At 36.7% G+C, this 26409-nt stretch overlaps 1 protein-coding gene across 3 annotated transcripts in view; it reads left to right on the top strand.

The window, feature by feature from the left end:
• The window catches only part of CCDC171 (coiled-coil domain containing 171), a 143935-nt gene that overhangs the window by 39604 nt on the left and 77922 nt on the right, over window positions 1–26409 (top strand). For all 3 annotated transcript variants that reach the window (XM_027634420.1, XM_027634421.1, XM_027634422.1), the window contains 8 exons: window positions 3569–3671; window positions 7759–7862; window positions 10687–10776; window positions 12669–12869; window positions 14703–14870; window positions 16756–16944; window positions 24651–25137; window positions 25860–25976. In XM_027634420.1, coding sequence (XP_027490221.1) covers window positions 3569–3671; window positions 7759–7862; window positions 10687–10776; window positions 12669–12869; window positions 14703–14870; window positions 16756–16944; window positions 24651–25137; window positions 25860–25976 — 1459 coding nt within the window. The remainder of the gene's footprint in view (window positions 1–3568; window positions 3672–7758; window positions 7863–10686; window positions 10777–12668; window positions 12870–14702; window positions 14871–16755; window positions 16945–24650; window positions 25138–25859; window positions 25977–26409) is intronic.

Below are 26409 nucleotides of genomic sequence, written 5' to 3' on the forward strand. Positions count from 1 at the left end.
TTATGCTTTGAAATTGATGGTTAAATAAATATGTTGCCAAGTACATTTTCTACCAGAAGTATTTTATCCTCCGTGTTGTTTTGTCATAATAGGAGCCGTCTTAAGGATATGAAGGGAAGCATTATGTAAACTAAAACTCAGCATATATTCTGTGTTCAGAAAGTATGATTTTACTCCCATGATGTTTGGTTTCTGTCCTCCAGTGTGGAATATTTTGTGAAGGAGGGAATTGTCTTTGGGGAGTATAGGAAACACTCCTAGTATATTTTGAGAATTTTAAATTCTCAAGTGTCCATGTAAACTTCACAAGAATAATTTGCTGCTGGTCTCAGGGACCTGGCAGGTTCTACCAGTAAAGGCTGAGGTGAAAAAGGCGTTGAAAGGGGTTTTTCTGCATCGTAGTCATCAGATTGCTGCCTCATTAGCAGTGGGCCTAGGCTTGCTTTTGCTAGTGATACACTTCAGGAAGCTTTTCCTCTTACTCTTCACATCCCATGCCAGATTCAGCTTTAGGTGGATTTTGGCATTCCAAGCATATCCCTCTAGGCTATCCCTCTAGGTATTTTTCCCAGGTCACTATGTCTGATCGACCCTCTTTATGCTTCCTATTAATATTTTAATTTAGTCAGGAGCTCCCTGTGTATCTGTACAGACCTCTAGCCTTTGATTTTCAAGGTCATTTTCGAGGATCGCTTCCAAGGTCAAGAATGATCCATTCTGCAGGAAGTCGAGCAAAGTCAGCAGAAGCCTTACTTCACGAATATTCTTTCATCTCTTTCTACTAATGTGGTTTGTGAAGCAAACTCTCTTTAAGTAAAGGCTTTAGCAGTTTTGTTACGTGATTTCCCTTTTGGAGTAATCCAGGAAACACACTACTTTTCCAGTAGTTCTACAGGAATAGCATCCCCACAAACATGTTGATGGATGAAGTTGTTGAGAAGGATGTAACTGCATCTCCTGGAATAGTTGAATCTGGCAGCTGCAATAGATTATGTTTGACTCAACAGTTGTGGACTCAATTTTCCTTTTCAGAGTGAAGCATTATGCATACTCCTTGTGTTTGTTCAGACTGAAGAAGATTAAGGGGATAACAGCTACTGCTATGAACTGTCAAGTGGGTGCTTATGGAGAAGATGGAGCTTTACTCTCCTTAGATGTATGCACTGGAAGTATGAGAGAAAACAGGGAAATTCTAATTACCTGTAAGAGGGGAAAAAACTTTACAATGAGGACTGTGAGATATTGGAGCAGGTTTCCTGGAGGGCCATCTTTGAGGATGCTCAAAACTTGACTGGACAAGGCTCAGAGCAACCTAAGCTGACTTGGAGCACACACTGCTCTGAGTGGGGAGCAGGACCAGATGACCTCCATAGGTCCTGTCAGCTTAAATTGTTCCATGATTTTATGACTCTATACATTCTTGTTGGATACCTATCAATGAGACATAAGAAATCAGATCAATATTAGACCCTTTGGACTCTTAACCTGTGCCTGGATTTTCAGCACTGTAGTTTACAGTGTTTTTTCTTCAATTTCTGATAATGGGGGCAGTGATTGAAAATGGAAGTCGAAATGGAAAGATGCCAAATATTTTGCAGCTAAAATGTAGAGAAACTGGCTAGTCTAAGGAGTTTCCTTTTGGTCTTTATTGCTGTTGAGAAAGAGACTGAAATTGGCTTAGAAAGTGTAGGAGCAGTTAGCAAATAAAGCACGGAGAAGTGGTGAAGGCTGAAAAGACTGAAATACACTGACTAAATTATGGTAAATTAACTAAACAAAAAGAAAAATTGGATGTGGAGATTGAAAGAAATTCTCACATTTGACTTTTTCATGGGAAGATGTTTTTCTGGGAAGATTTACTCTGACCCCTGTGCTGGCGTGGTTTATATTAAAAGTATTTCTTTTATCGTGACGTTATATATTGTTATATTTTATTGGTTTTAGTGTGTGAGGTCTTTAGGATGATATCAGTACACGAGAGCAAATTACTTTAATGTGCTTGCATCCCATAAAGTATTTTTACTGGATCTTAGCATTTACAAGCTCTATTCATATAAGTAATTTTATGGAGTAAGAATTAAACTTAGTTATTTTTCAATATATAGAAATGGTTTGGAAAATCTTTATGAACTGTAGTACAAACTCTCACACAAGGAAAGGCATGTAAATGCTACAGGGGACCTAACACTGAAATACACATATGAATAATATATTAGTTGATATACAGTACATATAATTAAAATTGAAAGAGTAAGGCAAATTTATAAAATATTTAGCTCAATAGTGAAGAACACTGCAGAGAATTAAATGCATTTCTTGGGTTTTTATCCTGACAGTTATATGCTAGCAGTATGTAACAATTTTCATGGGGAGGATGTTTCCCACACATGAGAAAATGCCTGCATCCTTTGACATGCAGTGAAGCATAACTAAAGCAATAGTTTATAGATATAATAGAAAACAGTAGGATTTTTCTCAATAATAAAAGGTTAATCTTCCATTACGAAGTAGAAATGGAAATTACTCAAATAGGTTTTAGAATTTAGAATGTAAATAAGTTGAGCAGTTAAAGTTATGAGACATCTTTGAATATAACCTTTGTCATAAGAAAATAGTGAAATTATTTAAATCTGATTTCCTCTGGAACTGGGGGGAGAGGTGGTTGTTTTTCATTTGTTATTGCTGTTTTTTGGGGTTGTTTTTTAAATTATTGAAATGTATTACTTTTTGTCAGTTAGCAGCTAAAGTTGTGCATTTCTTTGAGAAGTTAAAACTGCATATACCCAAAAGGACCTTGGTCTTGTCTGGAATGATGGATGCATGTCTTTGAAAACTGCAAGTTATAGTCTTGGTTATAGATTGAAGGAATGATTTGATACAGTCTTTCTATTGTAGCAATTAAAAAATTTGCTGTAGTACCTTTCTGCCCTCAGAATAAAGTCAGTGTCTTGATTTGAACATTAGGCTGCACTTAGTGGACTGCCTTCTTTCGGAAAATACAGTAGTAGGTGTTGAAGAACTCTGCTGCTTTATATTCCGTGCATAAGGATGAGTTTTTGGTATTGAAGAAATCACTGTCTAGCATGGAAGATATTAACAATTGAAGTAGGCAGGTTTGCAGTGAGGGTAGGTGTGGGATTTGACTGAGTGCCAAATCATGGATTTCTAGCCTGTCTGCCAGTAGTTTGGTGTCTTTCTGGATGTCCTTGTAGGGTGTAACAATAGATTTCATTGCTTGCATAGATGTGCACAATTTAATGTTCATTAAGATATTTTTGAAGCAGAAGGTGATCAAGACTAAGTTTTTCTGCAAACATCTTTTGTTTTTCTTTTGACTATCTGAAGTCTTTAGTTTTATTTTAAGTGTGTTTCAGGGTTCTTTGTTACTTATTTGTTATGTCATGTTAAGTATCTTGATCAAGAAGATGTGTAATAAGAAGTATAGCAGGAATTTAGATTTAAAGGGGAACAAATATACCATTGTGATATGTATCTTTTCTGTTTACTATTTTAACGTGTTTCATTCCCTGCCCCCCCTTGTCTTGTCTGTATCTCCTGTCAAATAAAGGCCAAGAAACACCAGGTCTTTCTAACAGAGACGTATGAAAACAACATGAGAGAGCTGGAGTTACTCTTGGACAGCTTTGCTATGTCAGGCCAGCGGACAGCAGGTTAGTTGAAGGTATAAAATGACAGATGCATCTGTCAATGTTCCAAAGTCACTACATTGTGGGAATTCTGCAGATGCCTCTTGCATTCCCTCTTCTCACCATGCTTTGATTTGATGACATGATAAGAGCAGTTCTCACAGCAGTCAAATGGCCTTGCTAGCTGAGAGAGGGTGACGGAATGTGGACCTGCTGTTGTCAGCCCAGAACTCGATATACAAATGCTGGGGTGTATACGCCGGTCAGAAAAGGGCTTACTTGCTGTGCTCTAAATCCAACTGAGAAAAAAGTCCTTACAGTATACCTGCAAAGGGAACAGATGTTTTGCTTGAACTGAGCCAAATTCTCAGGCAACCTTCAGCAACTTAAAGGTCATAAATTCAAAAAGGTTGTGTAGGACACTTGATATAACACAATACTTTGTGGACCAGTACTATATTGCTTTCATTTGATCTAGTACAGAACAAATATTTCTCTGTTTTCATTAAAATTAATTGTAAGTCAGTGGTTGTCACTGCTACTTGGCTTTATATGTAATGTATCAAACTTAACAAACTGCTGCCTGGTTAGACATTTGAATTAGTGGCTAACAAAAACAAACTGAACTTTAACATCAAGCTAGTAGTTTTTTACAGGTGAAAGTTGTACACTTTTTAAAATCTTCATTTAAAACAATGTATAAAAGATATTTCTATGTAATTCCTATTAGAATAACTCATACCAGACATGAAACGCTTCCAACTTAGGGTGAAAGTAAACTGAAAGAAAACAGGCAGAATGTGGCTTAAAGAGCAAACAGGTTTCTTTTATGTAAATCATGACGATTTGTTTTTGCACTTTTTAGGAGCAGTAGACATAAATGGATTGTATAACATCATTAAATGAAGATGCATTTTTTTCTGTCTTCACAAAATGATTTTTTTTTTTACAGCCTGGTACTGTTAAATTTCAATAAAGGAACAACTTCCTGAGATTTCTGTTGTCCTTAAAAGTCTTTGAATCTGTGATGCATTTGTTTCCTCACATGGGCTATATGATTATTTTGTTTGGGAACTGGTATCAGTTTTATTCTGTAATTATGCATGTAATTCCTGTGGGCAATACCTCTAGATTTACCATAGATACATCAGTCTGAAAAGCTCTTTAAGACTGTATGTTTTCCACATTCTTGCCAAGTTCCACATGCTCAGAGGGACTTAAGCAATTCTGGTGGGAGCTGGATGCTGCTGCCAGAGTGCAGTTTCCAAAGCAGTAATTGTCTTTCAGGTAGGTTTTCTTTCTCCCTGGTGGTAAACTTTGCAGAGAACACCTTTGACCTGTTTCTATAACAGTAACTTCAGTATTAATTTGTTTTGTTTGAGGTAAACTTTGAAAAATCTTATTTAAAGAGATCTTTTTTTTAAGCTTTAGCATCTCTGCAGAGGCTTTGTTGAGGCAGATAGTAAAATTTAGCTGCGCTGTGGATTGAGTCTTTACAGCTAATATTAAAATAGATATTGACTAAGACATTTGTTCTACATATTTACTATGCTTCTAAGTGTGAAATCTAGTTTTTAATGCTTTTTCATTATTATATTATTACTCTGGGGTACTTATGAATGTATTATGTAGCAATATTTCTTCAAATTTTCAAAAAAATATTTATTGTAATTATATTTGAAATGAGAATGTCCAGGTGCCAGTAAAAGTAAAAATCTTAAATAAATCTTTGTAGTCTGATTAGCAGGTGAGGGGCTACATGAACCACACCTGACCTGGCAGTCTTTCTTGTTCTCATTTCCAACTTCGAACTCAAGGGGTTGAGAGATCTACTTAAAATCTGTCAGTACTAAAGATCCGGCCCCTTAATTGCTGATTGGACTGTGATTACTGGGCTACATAGGAAAGAGAAAATGAGACTTTATATTTTTTAGATTAAAGAATTTTAGAAAGCTATTTTTCTTTATGCATACCAAAATAACAAGCATAAATCCATGTCTTCTCCTTTTTCAGTGACCTTTATAAATTTTCCACAGCATTGTTACTGGGCCATTTGCGTGCTTTCCTTTTGTATCTGTTCAGTTTATCATATTTTGCAGTTATTCAGCAACAGGATTTGTTCTCAGGTAAATTTGTCTCCATTTCAGGAAAAAAGCGATTGTGGTTGTAGTAATATTAAAAGAAAGTGAAATGGGTATAAAGTTCTAAGAGTGTTAGCTGCTTTGAGTTAGCCTCACCATTTACTGCAGGCCACCAGTACTGTTTTAGCCAAAAATGTAAAACACAGCACCATATGAGCCTCTGTGAAGGAAATTAACTCTATCCTAGCCAGGCCCAGTACTACTAGCAGAAAGTCCAGAGCAGCAGGTGTAAGAGTTTACTCACTTGTATACTTCCTGCTAGTCTTCTATTGAACTTGGCATTTTCTCAAAATTCTACCCTCAAACTCTTAGGCAATACTGGGCATATGCTTCCAGATTTTTTTTTTTTTTTTGCATATTGCTGACATAGTGCCTCTGCAGCAGCAGAGTGCCATTTGGATTATGTTGCATGTGTCCTGAATAGTTGTATGAAGATGGACAACATTTAACAACGGACTTGTTTTCAGCTAGTGCAGAAAGGTTGAATCTAGTATTTCTGTTGGCAGACAGAGCTATCTGGAAGTAGGATTGCAGCAAAGGCAAGGAATGACAGCATGGAGAATTTACTGGCAAAAGTCTAGTTTTGGCAAACATGATGTAAATTAATGTTTCTTTGACAGCATTGCAGGTTGGGACTTAAGAAATGAAGACCCATTATTTAGACACCTTGATAAAAACTATTGGATGGAAGAAAATGCTTTTATTGACTTAATAGGTATTATTTGAAACTGAATGAGAATTGTGAGTTACTGCTTCTGCAGAGCTACAAGTATGGAAGAATAGTAGTTATTTTTTTCTGTGCAACAGGATCACCGCAAAATGTTCTTACAATGGGTAGCATTGAGAAGGTGGTCTTGTAACTGAGGAGACTGGACTATAGCCCTGTGCGTAGCTGTAGCTGTGGTTAAGTGATAAAAATTATAGTAACGTGTCCCTTGTCACTTTCTTCAAGGTGAAATCTAAACTTCTCATAAAAGGTCCGATTTTATGAGTTCTTACATTGATTCTAAGTGTAACATTGCTATTTGGGACATCTTTAGGATTCAGAGGGCTCTGATGTCCCCTTATTAAGATTTTGCTTTTCCCTGACTCTGTAAAAATAAGTTTATAGACGCTGCACAGTAGTATAAACAATGCTAACCATGATCTGTCAATAATCTGGTATTGACATGTAACACCAGAAATAAAAGAAAAATTTGTTCTTGGAAACTGAATATTAGCTGACATGCTGTGACCTCTTGATCAATATAGTGTTGTTTTGCTCTCTTAGTGCATTCTGGTACGGTCTGTGGAATGCTCAGACTTGTTCATATGTCCTTAATTAAGGCAACTAGATCAGAAGTCTCTGTATAAATGTTTAATAAATAAGTGTAGTGTGTATATAATGGATATATCAGATTTATAATTGAAAAGTTATGTAGAACTGTGTAGACAGATAATAGTTTTAAAAAATTATTTCCTTTGGAATGAAATTCAAGGTAATTTAAAATGTTTTTAAGTTATGTTTCTCCAAGCATAACATAATAATTTGATCTTTGGCTCAGTAAAGCTTTAAGTGAATGAAGCTTGACATGCTTAGTCACAACAGCAAAATAATGTCAGAAAAAGTATAACATACATGCTTTTCAAAATGTTTAATTGTGTGGTTTTGAAGTTGGCTTGTCTGACTGAACAACACAGACTTGACCACAGTAGCAATTATATGTAAGACTGCATACCAAATACATAAAGTGTAAATGTAATCCAGAATTTACAGGTCTATATCTTGAATTAAGGATTTTATAGTCTTTCAGCTACATTTGCTGTGAGAGTGTGGCTATTCAGCTGCGTCTCTTGTGGCAAACAAGGCTGCTGTTCAGCATTTTGTATTGTCACTGAAGCCCTGACTAGTTTTAATACTTCTCATCCAGGGTGAGTAATTTTCTCTCTGTGGCTTTAAGGCTTAATTTTCATTCTGTGTTTTCCTTCAGGCACTTGCAACGACAAAGATAAACCGCCAAGTTGCTCTGTCCTTGAGACTTTGAGGTGTATCTTGACAGCTTACCAGAACAAGCTGGAAGATACCTCTAATGAGGTAACACTTGCAATGTTTGGCTCTATATGTATCGCATTTGGCCTGCAGCAGTACATATGCTTTGCTTGTAAAAAAGGGCAGAAGAGTGGGAATGTTGAGTTGACAGCTTCAAGTATACCTAAAGAAATAATCTCTGTCACTGCTATTTCTCTAAGCTTGCTCTACAGTGAAGTTTCACTTATATTTGTGGGGACAGGGAGTAGAGTTTTTTGTCTTTCTAGTTTAATTTAGTTTTGTTTTCTTGTTAAACCTTTTTGGGGTTATTTTCAGTAAATATTTAGGATAAGAAACTATTCATATCTAAGATTTTAGCTAAAAGATGAAGATTTAAGACTGTGGCAGCAAATACTGCAATATTCCTAAATACACAGCGCTTGAGCCTCAATAGTCATTGCTATCAGTTATACAAATGATCATGCCCTCTGTACTTTTAAAAACCAGTGTAATTTTTTGAAAAGAGTGTGTTTTTCCTGGAATCTCTTCTGGAGGTATTTTGCTATCCTTTCACTTAAAATAGGACCACTACAATACTTTCTTTAAGTTATCTGAGAGGATAATGGAAATATTTCAATTTTGGGATTCTTATGGTTAAAAAAACCAGATGTTTTCCTTGAGTCCTACTGTCCTTTTATTTCACTGTCTGAGAAGTCAGAGTCTGGCAATTATTTTGTTATTTGTATTGGTAAGGTGACTAAATTACTCCTCTTGTGTGTAAATGTTTTATAAACTTGTGGCTTTAAAGGCTGTAGAGAGAAGTTAACTGCACCATTAAAACTTTTTGTACAAACTTGTAATTAGCTTATGTTTGAATAAAATTGGCAAATACAGAAAGGCAAGGTGTGATAAGATTGTAAAAATGTCAGTACTATATTTCATTTCTAGGTTTTGTCTTTTGTTTTGACAAATGCATAGTCTAGGTAGTCACTCACAACATTTAAAAAGAAAAAAAAAGAAAAGAAAAAATGTGTATCAGCTTTGCCCCTTTTATTGTGAAAGGAACAGTCTCCCACAAGACCTTTGAATGTGTTTAATGGACACAAAAATAAGTGACCATGGAAACAATTATACTTTTTAAACAGCGAGCTCTGTTAAGTCTCTCCCAGTGAGATAAGAAAACTGATGTGTATAGTCATTATGAAACTCTTCTGAGACCCAAGTCTGGAAGCTGAAGAGTAACTAGGAACATATTACCCACAGCGAATTGTTATTTGGGAGGAGGAATGTCACGTGATAGGCAGCACAGTTGAAAAGTCGACTCAGCAGGCTTTGGCTTAGTGATGTGCTTTGTTGTGAAACTGTGCCAGAGACAGCAGTGGGGAGACCAAGGGGGTGGCTTCTAAGAAAGCAAAGACAGTGTTCTGACAGAAAGAAGAATGAACTGTCAAGGAAAATAAATCACAAGCAGAGCAGGACCGACAGATAACCTGCCACAAGACTTCCCAGTAGGACTGCGTGTGACTGACCCTGAAGTTGTCATATGGAGCCAGAGATCACTGAGCACCTTTATGGTGCGTAGAAAGGGCAATGCTCTGTCCTTCTTGATTACCCTCACCCCCACAGAGAATGCTGCTTTTGGGTTTTTATATGTTAGATATGTTTAATAATAAAACTTTTAAATAATACAATAATGCACAAGGGGACTATGAAGGGCACTGTGCAATAAAACCAGGATATTTTAATACACAACAGTAAGGGTGTAGTTTTGAGTGATTATTAGATGTTCTCTTTATAGAGAGATTTTCAACAAGACTCCACGTATTGATGAATTTGTTAATGTATGTGTACACCTGGATGTATGCTTGAAATATGCTGGTAAACTTGTCATGTGTCATCTTTATCTTGCTGTACTAAACATTAGACTAAATGATCTAGTTCATTCGTGTGACTGAAAGATGTATAAGTGTTTTAGTTTTTGTAGACAACTAGCTTCTGACTTTTTGTATAGTGCAGACCACTAGAATGTTTAGGGAGAGCAAAAAGAATAGTATACCAACAAAAAGACTGGAAATATTCCAGTAGCATTCTGTAATTTACTGTAATTATTTCTAAGGGTTCTACCAGGTCTGCTGACATCAAAATATAAAAATAAACAAGAATATAATTTCCAAAGTAATTTGTAAATTTTATCAATGGATTATTTTGCTTCTGAGTTGTTCATTAAATCTCAGGTGCTTTCAGTAACCTGTACTAGAATACATTTCTAATCCATGCTTTCTTTCGGGCATTTGTGTTGCTAGCCTCATCATCACGTAAACAAAGACATATTATTTTGATATGTTATGTTTTCTGAAAGTGCAAAGTACACATTATGGTCATGAGCTACCTCTAAGATAGTTGTTTGTAAACTTATGAAGGTTCAGTAGTCACTGTGCCTCTTGGGAACATTGCTGCTTTGCTGCTTTTACAGTATGTGAATGTTCAGTAAAGAACCATGCTTATAGCTGGACAATTTCTGCAAATGGCCACCGAGTGGAAAACTTGTTTTCTTAAACCACTCCTCAGATCATAATCTAAATTTATTACACTTTCTAGTGCACTTCAGTGCATTTCTATGTTCTTGTCAGATATTTTGAGAGTTAATAAGATAGTTAATAGTGGACTGAGTTTGGGATTCTGCCACTACTCTGTATCTTAAATTGTTATAAAAGAGTTATTTAGTGCTTTTGTAATGGCACATTAATTAGATTGTATGGAGTACAAAAACTGTCAAAGGAATTGAAATCAATTTTGTTGTTTTACTTTTATATACAAAGTTCTTCCTTTATATTGAAGGGGTCATGCAGCCTTTCTGTAAAAGCCTGTTTGACCTCCATATTTTTTACAGTTTGAGAAAATGAAGGCTCTGTGTAAAAAGATGACAAAAGACCTTGAGATATCTGAGGAGAAAGTGTGTACTTTAAGTCAAGACCTTAAGGTATGTTTAATGAATTTAGCATAGAATTTTAAAGTTCTCAAAAAATTATCTTTCTGGATTTAAGGTATCTTTCTTATCAGAATAAGTCTCCATATCATTCTGTTCTGTTGAGCAGACTAATTTACCTTGCAAGCTTGTTAAGCCATGCTGCTTTATTCTGGTTACCACTGTAGACTACACAACTGGTCATTTCAATGACTGTACTTCTGAAATAACTTGAAATACATTTATCAATACAAAACAGAAATTGGCATCAGTATTGGCATCAGTATTGGCATCAATACAAATTGAAATTGGCATTAGTATTTTTTCTTTTAATGTTTTTCTCAAGAAAAGGGGAATTTAATTACCTCTGTTCATATGAAGGTATATTTTCTTAAAAATATCCATTCCTTTATTAATTTTTTTTTTGTTTGTGTTTATCAGGTTAATGCATGTAATACATAAGGTTGTCTTTAACACCTATACAATATGCAGCCTAAAATTTCTTAGAGTAAAATCTACCTGAGAACTGATAAAAACACTTGAGAATTCTTTTCTTTACTTTCTGAACAAGAATTTTTTTTTTGTCTCTGTTTTTGACTGACACCACTTCTGTGATGTCCTGTCTGGTTACATCAATGGCCAAGGGAGTGAGGAAGTCCTGAGGTCATGGTTAAACTTAATCTCCTGACTGGCAGTGTATTGTATTATTGCCAAAATAATGTGTCTCTAAACCTGGTGTTTTTCAGTCTCTTTTGCTGAGAATATGCTGCGTTATGTTTTTATGCAGTGTTTTTCTGCAAGATTCATTGAATCTTCTTATTAATGGCTACTTGCAGATGATGTCTTGTCATCTGATCTGAACTTTCTTTACTAATTTATGTTTGGAAGACTTAAGACTTCTGCTTCTGTTCCAGCACTTTTGTAAGACACCTAAGATTTCTGCAACCCATTGCAAGTGATATTTGTATTCTTCCTGAAAAAACTGAGTTTGCTACACACAGAGAGTGCTGGTTTTTATGCAGTATGTCAGTTTCAAATCTCTTCAAATTTTTAGTAGTAAAACTGTAGAGATAAACAAAAGCTAGATCCAGTCTGAAAACATTTGTGATCGAAATTTAACATTGCTTTAATATTTTAATGTTTTCATGAAGAAGAACAGAAGTCATTGTCTAATGAATTGGGAGTATCTTTTCTATTACATTTTCCATATAAGAAGCTATGATTTTGTGAAAAATAAACAGTGCTTTCAGTTTGACCTTTTGCAAACTTTAGCAGTGCTGGAAATCCAGTGCTTATAGGAAAGCAAAGCATGTGTGTCTGTCCACTCTGTCTCACAAATATTTTGACTGAAAAGGGGTAGTGTATTAATTTCTTTGTTTACCTGGTGAAATTTGGTGCTGGTAACATAATGATTGTATTTATGACCATTTCTGATTACTAGTTACTTCCCATGGCCAAACCTCCAAAGAGGGCCCTCCCATTTTTTTTTCATGGCAATAAAAATACAGTGAGGAACAACAGCTGTGTTGCTTACAGACTCAGCTGCAACAGATCAGAGATTTACTTAAGAAAATAATGTATGTTTTGTCTAGCTCTGAGAGCTTTGCACTCTGCAGAGGATAAGTTGTGTCCCTGCATTCTGCATCTCATTTGTGGGGGTAGAGGGTATTCTGAAGGTCACTGCATCGTGGAGGTTTTACCGTCAGGGATGCTCATGTTGTCTAGTTACAAGCTGTAGAAGAGGCCTATTGTTAATTTTGAAATTCAGGTATTGAATTAGCCTGGAATCTTATGAATACATGTGGCTATATGGCTTTACTTCCTCAGATGATGACGGCTAGACTAAGGTAACATTTCACAGACTAAAATTCTTTCCAGCCTTTCTGTTCCATGCTTCTGTCTTACAGGAAGCTCAGGATACCCTGGCTGATGCCAGTAAAGAGTTAAATCATCTGCGCACTAAGTGTGCAGACAGAGAGACTTTAATAGAAACTTTAAGAATGAAACTACAGGATGTACAGCAATGCTGGGAGAAGGAGAAAGTACATGCCACAGAATCTGAAAATGAAATCCAGAAGCTTACCAGGGCTTACCAGAAGGATATGGAGGTATTACTAGAGACAAGATGACTGTCAAAGAGTCTTTATTTAATCTCAACTTTATACATTTACATACATCAGATGGTTACTCTTAGTCTTAACAGATTTATCTCTAAAATATGATTTTAAGATACATATTTTGAAATACGTATTTAATATCTGTGAGATCTCAGGACATATTAGTTCTCCTTTCTTCTGCATCAGAACTAGTAGCTTAATCATTCCAGCATTTTGAATTTTTGAACAACTGAGTGAGTATATTTAAGAGCTACACCTGACGAACAAATCTTTCTTTCAAACTAAAAGTTAACAAAAATGTTTTACAATTGGAACATAGAGTAGTGTCATTATCATTATTACTGATTCACATATTGTTGAGGTAGTTTTGCATGCAGGCCACAAAACCTAGAAATTCTTATTTGTTATCTATTAGGTCATTGTGGCGTGCTATATGAAGAAACAAGTTCTCAACATCTTATTTCAGAACTATTATCTCTCTCCTTATGTGTATTAAGAGATGTTAATTTTGTTGCTTTTTCCCCCCAGTAAAGTGGTTCTGTACTAGCATTGGCAATGATGTACTTTTAGTCTTGCATATTGAGCTCATTACTTCCACAGATTTGGACATGGATGCCAACTGAGTGAAAAGGAAACATTCTTTCCATCAGTCTTACAGTCTGGTATTTAAATAGGGCCCACATGAAACAGCTGAAATTGTTACACACATCAGATAATGATTAAAGTGAAGGAAACTGGAAGTCTGGCTCTGTTGTAAAGTCTGCATGTCTACAACACTGTGGTTGCATTCAACATGTGTGAATTGATTTAGGGTCTTGGAATCCCCTTTTTTACCCCAAATGGATAATTATCATCCTTGGTGTAAGCAAAAATGTAATGAAGGTGGCACACTGGATTTTCCTTGGGGAATTTGCAGATCTGTTAGAAAAAAAGTTTAATTACAATTTCTTTTTAATTGCATAAAATGCCATGAAATAATTGTGAGCAACTGCACCAAAGTGTGATGGAAAGGGCTCAGAAAAACCCTAGTTCCCCATCTCCATTATCCACAATTTCTTAATGTAAAACCTCATCCAAAGCCCCTGAAAAGCAATGGGAACATTTACAATAATTTGACTTTTCAGGTTGTTGTCTTAATCAAAGTTGCTAAGTTGCATATATGTACTAAAAGCATGAAGGCTTTAATTTCTGTTGCATGCTATTGTTGCTAAAGTTTATTTATAACTTGCATCAACTTATTATACTACTGGCTAAAATCAGTGTAACTAAATTAGGCATGGCTTGTGGAATGTAACTGATGAAGCTATAAGCCCGTTTTATCTGGCCATTTAGTCTCATACATGATCCATACAAAAACAGTTTTAAAAAGACTTTAGAGTGATAGTTGTATAAACGGTGTGTTGTGCTGCCAAGCCAATCAGACAATTTTCTGCATGCTGTGCAGATGTTGGAAGTGGGTACAGTTTGAATGTAACTGGAAGTGTTAACGTGAATAAATAAATTGCATGTACTAATAGCACGGAATTTTTTATCTTTGTCAGCTTCTGGTTGTGGCCACTGCAGGACTGGTCTTTCTTTATATACTCTATGTCTAATTAGACATAAAGTATAAAAAATAATTAGACAAATTTTGTAAAAACTGTTTTCTTACACTTGTTTTGATATGTATGACTACAAATATTAGCAATTGAGGAATTTTGTAAAAGGTTTGAGAATGAGATTTCTGGGATTTTTTTCACCTGCTTGTTTTACTATCCATATGATGCATGTATTTAGATTCTAACACTGTTCAGGTACAACAGTAAATTTTTCTTTTTGTTTCAGGAAAAACTAAGCTTCCTCCATAGCTTATACCAGTGTTTGGTAGCAGGCCATGTACTTATAAAACAACCAGAAGGCATCCTACATAGATTCTCTTGGTCTGAGCTTTGTGTAGTCTTACAGGAAAATGTTGATGCCCTGATCTTAGACCTCAGCAGGGCTAATGAGAAGGTAAGTGTCCTTAGGCACCAGCTACCTCTATTAAATTCAGTGACATTTGTCCTCATCACAGTATCGTTAAAAAGGACTGACATTCATCTTGTTTCAAAAAAGATTTGGACGTTAATAATTCAATACCATTAATTATGGCTTGTCTACAACTCAGTTTGATGCCATTGCTATGGGCATGTAAATGTGACTGAAGTCGGTATGAAGTCTCTAAGCTCCACTTTCAGTGCAGGACATGCTAATAGTACTAGCCAATATTAGCCACAGGGACCTAATTAAAAGAAAATAAATTAATCTTACTGATGAAGCAATTCAAAGAACTTAATCCTTTACACTAATAAAACAAGTCTTTATTTTACCATAAAACAGAAACAAAATGCACTAACTCTAGGAATATCATCTTTAAATTATATGTTTATGATTCAGAGATACTGTGCCAATGTATTTTCTTCATTTAATTGTAATTTATGTATTATAAAATTTGTATTCAGAAACACAAATAGAAAATACCTATTTTTATAAAACATGTCAATATTTGTTATAGGGAGAAGCTGTACTTTTCTGAATTATTTTGATGTAAGCAAGTTTTTGTGGCCTTTCTCCACAGAAATCTCTGCATTTTTAGGAAAGAAAACAAGTTTTTAAATAAGTTAAACTGACTTCACAGACTAATATATGCCAGTCTTCAGAATTTCAGTTTGTTTTCTGGCTCCATTGATCAGGCCAGTCCTAAATGCAGTAGAGTGACTCCAGAACTTGGCTGCCTTGACATTTTGGTTTTGAGTCATAGGAAGCGAAAAGCTCTTTTGAACAACTATAATCTTCTGGAATTGTTACCACTCTTTTGGCTCAAGTAAGGTATAGGGCTGGTTACGGTGAATTGTTTTAACTCTGCCCATCATTTAATAAATACCCCAGCAGTCAACTGAAATTACTAAAGAGGGATAGGATAAAATCTGGATTATGCAGATTTGATGTGCATTTCTATTTTCCTTTTGAAGTAAAAGAGGAAAGGGAATGGAGGAGAAGGGAGTAAACATTGTTGAGAGTGTTTGGGGGTGTTGTGTTGTATTGTTTCTTGCTTTTTAATTTAGTATGGTTATTGATATTGACTGTGAGGTCTCTAGGGCTCTTTTCATGTATTTACTAGCTTTTCAGGGATTTTGAACAGTATTGTTACCTGTATTGTACCTGCTTTCTTGAGAACAAAATTTTTCGCTTGCATTTCTGTGTGACCTATTTTCAAGGTATCTTTCTGATATTCCCTAGTAGTAAAAGTGTGTAGATGTGTGTATTTAAAGATCATTGTTAACTTGATTGATTTCTCCATTTAGTTTGCATGGGAGCTGCAAAGTTATCCACAGAGTGAATCCCTTCACACTTGTTGAAAACACATCATAAACTAGTGAGCTATTTGTGAGAAAAACATTCTGTATACTAAAATTTCCTGAAATTCTTTCAATACTTAGTAACATCTGGAATGTCTTGGCTTTCCACTAAAACAAAAATTAAATTAAGGGCTGGTTTTTTACTTATTATTTGCAATTCTTGCAAACTGCTAAAGGACTGGTATACTCAGATTACTACTTTAGCAGCACAAGATTTAATGGACTTATTTAAAAAAAATACAGGAAGTGTCCAGTTTGAGTTTTCAACAAAAAAAGCACCAAATATCTGCAAGGTTGTATAAGGATGGCAAAACTGAAACCAAATTTTTGTTCATTTGTTGCACAATTCAAATAAATAATGTGTCATTTAATGAATATGTTGAAGAAATTACAGATTACGTTTTCTGCTGGAATAGTCTGTGGTTAAATTAATATGTACAATAAAGTAAAAAGGTGTTTAGAGAGGTAAGAGAATTTCTTTTTAAATACTTGTCACACAGATATCTCACTTAGAATATATTTGTAAGAACAAGTCCAATACTATGAAGGATCTTCAGCAGAGCCAGGAAGATGCTTTTAACAAAATGGCTGAACAGATGAAAACACAGGCAAGGTGCTGGCAGAAAGAAAAAAGGTATCTGGAACAGCAGTGCTCAGGTCTCCTTGGGGGAGTTCATGCGAGGGCACAGGTATGGTGCTGTGAACTTGTGATTTTTTTTTTTCTTGTAAATATTTAGTGGATTATTTCAGTAGTTTAAACCTCTAACCAGTTTAAGGTTGTTTAAAATTAAAAAAACCCCACAACCAAACAAAACCCAAACCCCTCTGTATTAACTTCATTTATAATAAGAATGTTTAACTTTGTTAAAACATTCCAGAGGTGAACTGCTTAATTTGACCTCCAGTTGCTAGGGACTCTTTTTTTTTTGAGGATGTTAAGGCTGCAAGATTGAACTTTAAAAATTATATAGGGCAGCAGTTATTTTTTCAATGTCATGCTTTGCAAAGACTGTGTAGAGTAACTGTAATGTCATGTCATTGGGGGATAAATTTAGGTATATACATTCTGACCCTAAGAAGCGATTAGCAGTTACAGTGGTAGATTTCAATGCTGTTGAAGGACTCTTACAAAAGGAAAAAAAAGGTGAAAAAGTGTAAAAAATATAAAACTGTTGCCACTGATTGTTAGAAAGGTTAATTGCAATCTAGAATGTTCGCTGTTATTCTACAACCACTGATCACTGTATTTTCAATCACATTCCTTTACATGTGTTTCGATTAAAAGTGTTGTGAAATAGAAGAAATAAGATATGCCTTGTTATTTGTGACTGCCATCTGAAACTTACTTCATCAGAATAATACTGTATTTGTCTCAGATTTTAGGCTTGGAAGTCTTTCAATGGTAATTTATTAGAAATGAGTTATAATCTTGTAGATACTATTTGCTTGATATTTACATTTTACATCAGAGATTGCAATTGTAAAAATGTCCCTGTGAGTGGAATAAGTGGCATCCAGATTTATATTAAACTTCACCTGTAGTTTCCTTTTATGAAATCATTGCCAAAAAAAAGAATAGTGAATGAAGGAAGCTTAATTTTAATTTTAAAAATGAGATTTCCTTCCTAAAGAAAAAATGGATTTATGCAATAAAGATAAGGTCTGAGTCATCTCTTTCAGAACTCTAGTGTTTTGTGAAAAATCAGTGCAGTTTAGTATGCCATTCCTTGGCATGGTGCTGAACCTGCCAGTCTTCCCAGCTGAATTGTCTAGGAGAATGGAGAGCATGTACCGAAAATGTGTCTCTCTTTTGTGGAGCACAAATTAGGCATGTCTTTTGGAAAAAACCTTTACCTATCAACTTACTGTACAGGACTACTGAGTTTCTAAAAGGGAATTGTTTTCCCTTAGAAAGTCTGGGCATGTTTTCTAACACAGCTGGAGTAGTGCAAACTGGTAGTGTGTAATCTAGGTAGTGCAATGTCTGTATACACTTAGGTGATTCAACAATCTCTTTTCCATCCAATGTTCCAGTTTGTCTTCTTTACCATTCACTGTTAAACTATCAAGAAGACAGTCTAATTTCTTTTGGAATTCTAATTTATGACTGACTTTGGATTTGCAAATACTAAATTAAGACTTTCCCTCCCTGGAATCCATGGACGTCTGTTATTAGAGCTGCCCTAATCCTAATTGCCTGTTTTTCCAAACTGTATTTAACCTCTTGTATTTTGAGCCTGCTAGCCATATTTGTCTGTAAGGTCTCTGCTTTGTTTGATCAGAGGTGTGCAGACAGACTGTCATAGCCTTATTATCAAAGGAAACAAGGAAAAATGTGCCACAAGTTACAGAATATCTTCAAAAGATCTTTTAGATTTACTGACCTGACAGTGTTTACATAAAGGTATTGAATGCAATATTTAAATTTAATGATTTTAGCAGACTTTATTAATTAAATTTTATAATCGGTGCAAGTGGAATATAATTTGCCAGTATTTCATTGTGCAACTGGGGGTCTTCTCACTCTAGGACACTTATTCTAGCACTACAAGGAAACTGTAGCAATTTGCTGCATTTTCCATCCAAAGATGTGAGTGTAATTGCAAGCACTTTAGTGAACTAACCCCTTGTAGACTTTAATTCCTTTCTAAAAAGGAAATATGAGTGATTTTTGCTGTCCTGCACCAAGCTAATGATATTGTTACTTTGTCTTCAAACCAGTGTTCCATGACTACTTCTAGGTGTTTTCTCCTCGGAGATCCTGTGGCAAGACTTCTTTAGTTTTTTCAGTCGTCGCTACATGTGTGAAAGTAAACTGAAGTGTGTTAATTCATGCTCTCAAGAGTTAACACAGAGCTCTAACTGTGCAGCAGTATCAGTAATGTATCTTAAAAATTATTGTTTTGGTTTATTAAAACTCTAGTAGAGAGTTAGGGCTTTTCAGAATGGTCTTCTTATAATTAAAATGTAACACTTCAAAATCTGGAGGTTTTAGTAGCGGTGACACCCGCTACTAAACAGTGCCCAGCCAGTACTGTTCAGGGTCCCTGGTTCCAAGGCAGGATCTATGAATGTTAATAGGTACTACTTCACAGCTGGTACTGTAGGTCAGATGGATTATAATCTGAAGGAAATTTCACTGTTTTTCTGTAGGGCAGAAATTCCCAGAGTATAGCCTTATCACAGATCAGCAATAACCAAGGCACTCTATAGATATCACTCTCTGTTAGTGGTCTCCATGTTTGGAGAGTCAATGGAGCTTTTTCCTTGCCTTTTGTAGCAGGAGTCCAGTCCTCTTGATTTGATAGTGTGCCATTTTGAAAATGTTACTGTGCCTGTTCTTTATACTCACACAAATTATTTATTCAGGCTGTTCACAGTCTCATAGGAAATGTCCTCTGAATTTTAACTACCAGTTGTTATTTGCTTATTGTTTAGATATTTATTAATCTGTCCCCAATTTTTTGTGGCAACCACTTAAAATAGAAGGGTTTTGTTCTGATATGCAAAACCACGTTGTAAGAGAAAAATTCTCTAACTACTTTAAAAATGTTAATTCCAACAGAAAAATAAAAGGTTTGCTAAATAAGAAAGGGAAAAAGTCCCCTAGGGAGAAACAAAAGGTTTTATTGGGTTTTTTTTTGCTTTGTTTGGAGGCCTTGCTTTTACAGCAAGGCAAGTAAATTAGATAAAGGATATAATATATTGCAGTTGTATCTAAAGTCACTGCAAAAGGAGGAGGAGGAGTATGTGTAACTATACAGGTCCTGACCCACTAGGTGTCTTTGGTAGACATGTCTGGCCCTTGTACTTAAACCACAGCAAAGGGAGGACAGGGCCCTTGATGTTGTTTATTCATATGTATAGGTGTCTATATTTGGAAAAATACAAGAGCTGAAATACAGGAATCAGAAACTCATAGAATGGCAGAATGGGTCAGGTTGGAAGGGACCACAGTGAGTCATCTGATCTGACCTCCCTGCTCAAGCAGGGTCATCCCAGAGCACATGGCACAGGATTGTGACCAGATGGTTCTTAAATATCTTCAGTGAGGGAGACTCCACAACCTCTCTGGACAATCTGTTCCAGTATATGGTCACCATTACAGTAAAGAATTTCTTCCTCGTGTTCATGTAGGTGTCATGTGCCTCAGTTTCTGCCTATTGCCTCTTGTTCTGTCGCTTGGCACCACTGGGAAGAGTCTGGCTCCATGCCCTTGACACCCTCTCTTCAGATACTTATAGACACTGATGAGGACACAGAATCTCAGAACACTCAGGGTTAGAAGGGCCCTCTGGACCCCATCTAGTCCAGCCTTCCTGCCAAGGCAGGATCACCTACAGCAAGTTACCCAGGAAACCCAGGTGGGTTTTGAATGTCTCCAGAGAGGGAGACTCTACCTTCATGGGCAGCCTGTTCAGTGCTCTGCCACCCTCAGCATAAAGAAGTTCCTCCTCATGTTCCAGTGGAGCTTCTTGTGTTTTAGTTTATGGCCGTTGCTCCTCATCCTGTTGTGGGGCACCACTGAGAAGAGTCTGGCTCCATCGTCTCAACATCCACCTTTGAGATATTTATCTGCATTAATGAGATCCCCTCTCAACCTTCTTTTCTCTAAACAGGCCCAGCTCCTGCGGTCTCTCCTCATAAGAGAGATGCTCCAGACCCCTGATCATTGCTGTGGCCCTCTGCTGAACCCTCTCCAGTAGCCCCATGTCTCTCTTGTACTGAGTACCCCAGAACTGGATGCAGCACTGCAGATGTGGCCTCACCAGGGCTGAGTAGAGGAGGAGGATCACTTCCCTCAGCCTGTTGGTCACACTCTTCCTCTTGCGCCCCAGCACATCTCTGTAATTGCAATGAGACTCAAAGCCCTGTGGCTGCACAAAGATCTCTTGTTCCTCCTGTTTGATCCCCATACTGTGTGCATTGGTGTATAAGCACTTTATAAGTATTTGATTGTGTCGATATCCCAGTGGGTGTGCAGAGGGACACCCCTAAGTCCTGTCTTGTGGTTACATCTTTGGGTACTTGTACTCACTGGAGGTATCCCCTCTTAAGCCTCCTTTTGCTTCTTGGGTGGTCACTGTAGTTTTTATCTTCCCACACCTTATGTCTGTTGAGCCTGGCTCTATCTCCATCCCTCTTCAAACCTAGTTTAAAGTTCTCTCAATGAACCCTGCTGGCTAAGATCCTTTTTCTGCTTTGAGACAGGAGGATCTCATTTGTTGTCAGCGGACTCGGTGTCATATAAACTGACCCATGTCCAAAAACCCCCAAATTCTGCTGGTAACTCCAGTCTTGAATCACACCTGTGAATTCTGTGTGATTTTCCTGTTTCTTGCCCCATCAGTCCCTGAAACTGGTGCGACAGAAGAGAACACAACATGTGGTCCAGATCCATTGACAAGTTGTCCCAAGGCCCTGAGCTCCCTCTTGATCATCTGCAGCCTTTTTATTGGGACTTTGTTGCTACCCACTTGGAAAAACAGTAATTGGTAATAATGAGTGGGCTGTACCAGGCTGGGAAGTTTGTTGTGATGTCTCTTTCTTACCCAGGCCACAGGGAAGCAACACACCTCCCAGTAGGTTGGGTCTGTCTGGCATACTGGACCCTCCATTCCTCTCAAAACAATTGCTACTACCTTTCTTTTTTTCTAATTCAGGAGGTCATGATGGGGGAGGTAGGCTGCCCTGCCCTAGATGATCTGTCCAATCCAGATGGACTCTCATTCATGTTCTCATTTCCCTGGTTCTGAGATTCCAGGGTCTCATACCTATTGTGTAAGGACACCTGGGAAAGTGAGGTAGTTTGGGAGGGGATTCACCTGCCACCCCAAGCAAAAACCTGTTTCCACTCACCTTGGTCTCTAAGGTCCCCTCCTTCTCCCTGGTGTTGAGAGGGTGGGGATCCATTGCTTCATATGAATTGGACAGTTGGCGCATTTATCTAGGGCATGGTAGAGTGTGGCTCCACCACTCCATCTCTTCCTTAGAGTCCCTAATACTTCTTACTCTTTCTACTCCATCTTTCAGCTTTGCCATTAGGCCAAGCAGATCATTGACCTGATCGCATTTCACGTAACTGTTCTCTCTGCTGCCCTCTGAGAGGAGCACCAGGCTGTGGCACTTCTGCAGCCTCTGACCTTGGCCCGTGCATGGTTTCGTGAGTGCTCTGTCTGGGTCACACTGTCCTTTGTGCTGTGTGCACAGGAAGCAACTTTTGTCCAAGTGGACAGTGCACTTGAGCTCTCTCAGGGAGGGTGATGATCACCAACTGAGCTAAGTGCTTGAGTTGGCAGCACCTCAGTGCCCTTCCTGCTTGCCCTGCCTGTGCAAATGGCATCATGGTGCCCTGGCTGACATCCCATGCCCTGTTTGCCTGCTCTGTTCATCGTTCTTCTAGTTGCTTGCCCCCACCGAGGGACAGCTTTAGTACATGGGGGGTAGGCACTGTCTTTGTGCTCCCACCCGTGCTGAGTCAGAGCTGCAAAAGGATAACCTTTTTATGTCTCTGTGTCATCATATTTCTAGCTTCCAGTTCCAGAGTAAGGGCACAATAAGAAGTAAGATAAAGTAGTTTTGCTAGTAGCACCTAATTTTTGTTAAGATTTCTTGGAGTCAGTGAAGCTCTGCAACCCAGTGAGGTGCCTGTCAAAGCTCAAACACCAAAGGAAAACAGCTTTCCAATTTTAGGAAGAGAAGTATGTGTCCTTTTCAAAAACTGTGCTTTTAAGCTTTGAAGAAAACACTAGAAACAGTGTGTTGTAAGTCAGAGATTGTCTTATTTACTTTTGCATATTACCATATGACTGTAAACACAAAAACAGGCGTTAATTAGCCAGAGCACTGAATGTTGGTGTTGCTGCCAAAGAGCCTTGCAGGGATCACAGTTTGTTTACTTGGATATTGGTGTTTCACCTGTGATGGCCAGAAACCCAAGATATTTTCTAAATTCGGCTTGCTTTTTCTGTTTCTTCCAATCGTGCTATCAGGGTTTTTATCTATAAAAATCAAACACTGTTTCACTCCTAGAAAACTGCTAAAATATTTATTTGGTCAAAGACATTTTGAGCTGACATTTTGACTAAGATATAGTGTGGAGGCTTCCATTTTCATTCTAGAGATAGCTGTATATTTTTTTAATTCTGTTGTGCTTGCAGGATGGAGGAGGGAAAAAACCCTAGGGTACTACCCTCATCACTTGCTTGGAACATGTACCAAGTAAAACACATGAGAATGTGGCTGGATGATATTGTTTTACTTCTCTTTTGACCACTGCTAGCAGGAATAATATCACACCATTTTAACAAAAATATCTGTAGCTCTAAGAGAGATATCTGAAACTTAGCATAATCCTCAATTTTCTTCATCATATGGGCTTGTCATTCCATCCATGTTTTCCTTTTTGTGGCCATGGACCGTAAATGGAGCATACGCATTTAACTTGATCTTGTGGGTTCTTTGTGAACAATGCCGAAAGTTTATTACCTCCTAGTACCAGTGGATCCTGTTTAACTGTAGTCCCCTTCCCAATCAACAAAGGGCTCTCATGTGTCAAGTGTCTGAGGTGACTTAGAGCTCTCAGCATGGTGTCTTGATTCCTTTACAGGAACTGCAGTCTGCATAATCTAACCTTAGTCCTGGCATTCCATGACTTGTTAGCATCTTCATTTTGCTACACCAGTTTGATATTATAAGTCTCCCTCTTTCCCTGTTTCAGGGCATATAGAGGAAAATAAAAAATGTTCTGTAACTTAGAAAAACTGTAATGGCACTAGTCAAAATGAAAATATCTGTATTACATTGTTCCTTTGAAAACCCAATTCTTTATGAGATGTAATTAATCTGTGAATATATAAGTAGGGGGTTGATTACAAAGTAATTAAGAGATCACCTTTACTTCCCCTTTTCCAGCTGCTGCCAATCTGTCAAGGTTTATGTTCCAGAGTCTTCCTTATTTTTTTTTCTCTCCCTTACACTAACTTTCTTTCTGCTTTGTTGAGCAATGTTCTGTCTGAAATTGGAGGGCATAATTGCTAACTGTTAAGTCAACTCATAGAACTGTATTGTGGTCAACCAGGTGCTTTTGGACTTTGTGTACTGCAGTAGAAGTGGATTATCATCAGAAACCAGGAATCTGTTTGTAGCTGAAGATTGTGAAAACTTTCCTTGTACTATTGATTCATTTTCATCTCTAACTGTTTACTAGAAGAGATACTGTCATCATCATTAGTAATAATTTTTGTCCTTTTATGTGTTATTTGAATGTGAAAAAATTAATTTTCTTCTTTTTTAGCTTTTGTGTTAGTAAAAATGATTTTGTTGCTTAAAAAAAGATCTTATTGTTAATATTTCTTCTGGCTTTGTTTGTTTGGTTTTTTCTGTTTTATCCCAGGAATACCACAAAACAGCAGAGAAAAATAAGGAAAAAGTGCATGTCCTTGAAAAAAGTCAGGAGAAATTGGCCCTTGAAAGTGTTTCTGTGAAAAATACGTTAACACAGTTTCAGAAGGAGCATTCATCTCTCTTGGCAGCCTGTGCGCTATTGGCAGGTGCCCTGTATCCTCTCTATGGCCAATTGTGTGCTATGTCTTCCCAAAGAAACCTTCTCCAGGATCAGGTCAACATTTATGAATTAGTGAACCAGAAGATTAGGACCCTAGTTCGTGCTCTATCTGATGGTGAAGAAAACAGTCAAAATGAAGTAAAAATAAAGAAAAGAAAATTCCAAGGCCTGATTTATGTATTCCGAAGAGCTGTAATTGCAGTTTTGGCAGCTAAAAGACTTAAAGTTTTAGCCCAGTCTTCTAGTTCCCTCTTCACCTGGACAAATGGCTTAAAAGAAGGCATTGGAATTCGAGTTTATGTAGGAGAATCTAAAGGCAAGCATAATCTATCAAGTGTTCATGGTTAGAGAATAACATATAATAATATTACTATTAATGGAGTGTAAAGACAAATTTAATGACATTTTGACAAATGTTATTTCTGGATTTGTGATTTTTAGAGTACTTGACAAATGTAATTTCCCCTAAAAGGAAATGCTTAGTCTGTTAAATATTGCAAATAAAGTTGCAACTACAGACGTGAAGTCACACTGTTTGATATCCTTGATATTTGTGTTATGGATTTCAGAACTAGGTACATCTCCTCTATGTGGTAAATATCTTGAAATGTTCCTACGTTATTAATCATCGGCATATTTTTTGAAAAGGTATATCCTCTTATTAATAACTTTTAATGTTTATTTCGTACTGATAAATACAAAGAAATTGCTCACTGATTAAGGTAAAGTACTAGTGTAAGATTTCTAAATTTTCTTTAGAGATTATGTAGTCTTTTTGTCACTTTCTGTTGCCAAACCACCTCATGTTTCCCCCTACAAGGAAAAATGGCATAAAAAATATTTTCCAGACTAGAAGATTGATATACTTTTCTGTTTTAGTAGTTCTGGAAGCATGTTTAATACAGTCTAAATTGTTCTGAAAGAAGAATTAGTCTTTCCCTTGTGAACTTAGTCAATGTCTGAAAAAGCTGGGGATAGTAGTGTGCCTTATCTAAGTTATTCAGTTATAATATTACTAGGTACAATTCTGTTTCACAGGTTGTGAAGAGGAAGAGCTTAACTGTGTTGAAGAACTCAGCTGGTTTACTAGTTCTAACCTCCTTGCTGCGATAATCGGTTCTGTCACTGAGTTGCAGGATGTTATTAACAAACCAGGTAATTTTAAAAGTATATTCTTGTAGTAGAAGATTAAAAAACATCGTTTGCATCTTTAGGATTTTACCTAAACTATTCTGGATCAAATCTCCTGAGACTTATAGTGTTGGAACAAATTAATTTTCTTTAACTGGTGATATCATACTTTATCCTTTTGGTATATAGAGTCATGGGAACAGAAGGTTGAAGAGTGCTTTTAGAAGTATGTAAACAGTCTCAATTGACACAGTTTATAGCAGTCCTTATTTTATGTCTCTGTTGTGTTCCCTCTCTAAGTTTATTTTTAATTAGATTTGTGTCTATATTCCCTAATTTTCTCGGTCTGTCTTTGTATAGAATTCTACTCTGCCTATGGAAAATTGTAGTTTCTGGAAATGTCACCTCATTATTCCCAGCTGTTAACTATTTTTCTTAATTTATTTGCAGTGAGAAC

The sequence above is a fragment of the Corapipo altera genome, unplaced genomic scaffold (genome assembly GCF_003945725.1).
Source record: "Corapipo altera isolate COAL_440 unplaced genomic scaffold, ASM394572v1 61411, whole genome shotgun sequence".
NCBI classification, from domain to species: Eukaryota; Metazoa; Chordata; class Aves; order Passeriformes; family Pipridae; genus Corapipo; species Corapipo altera.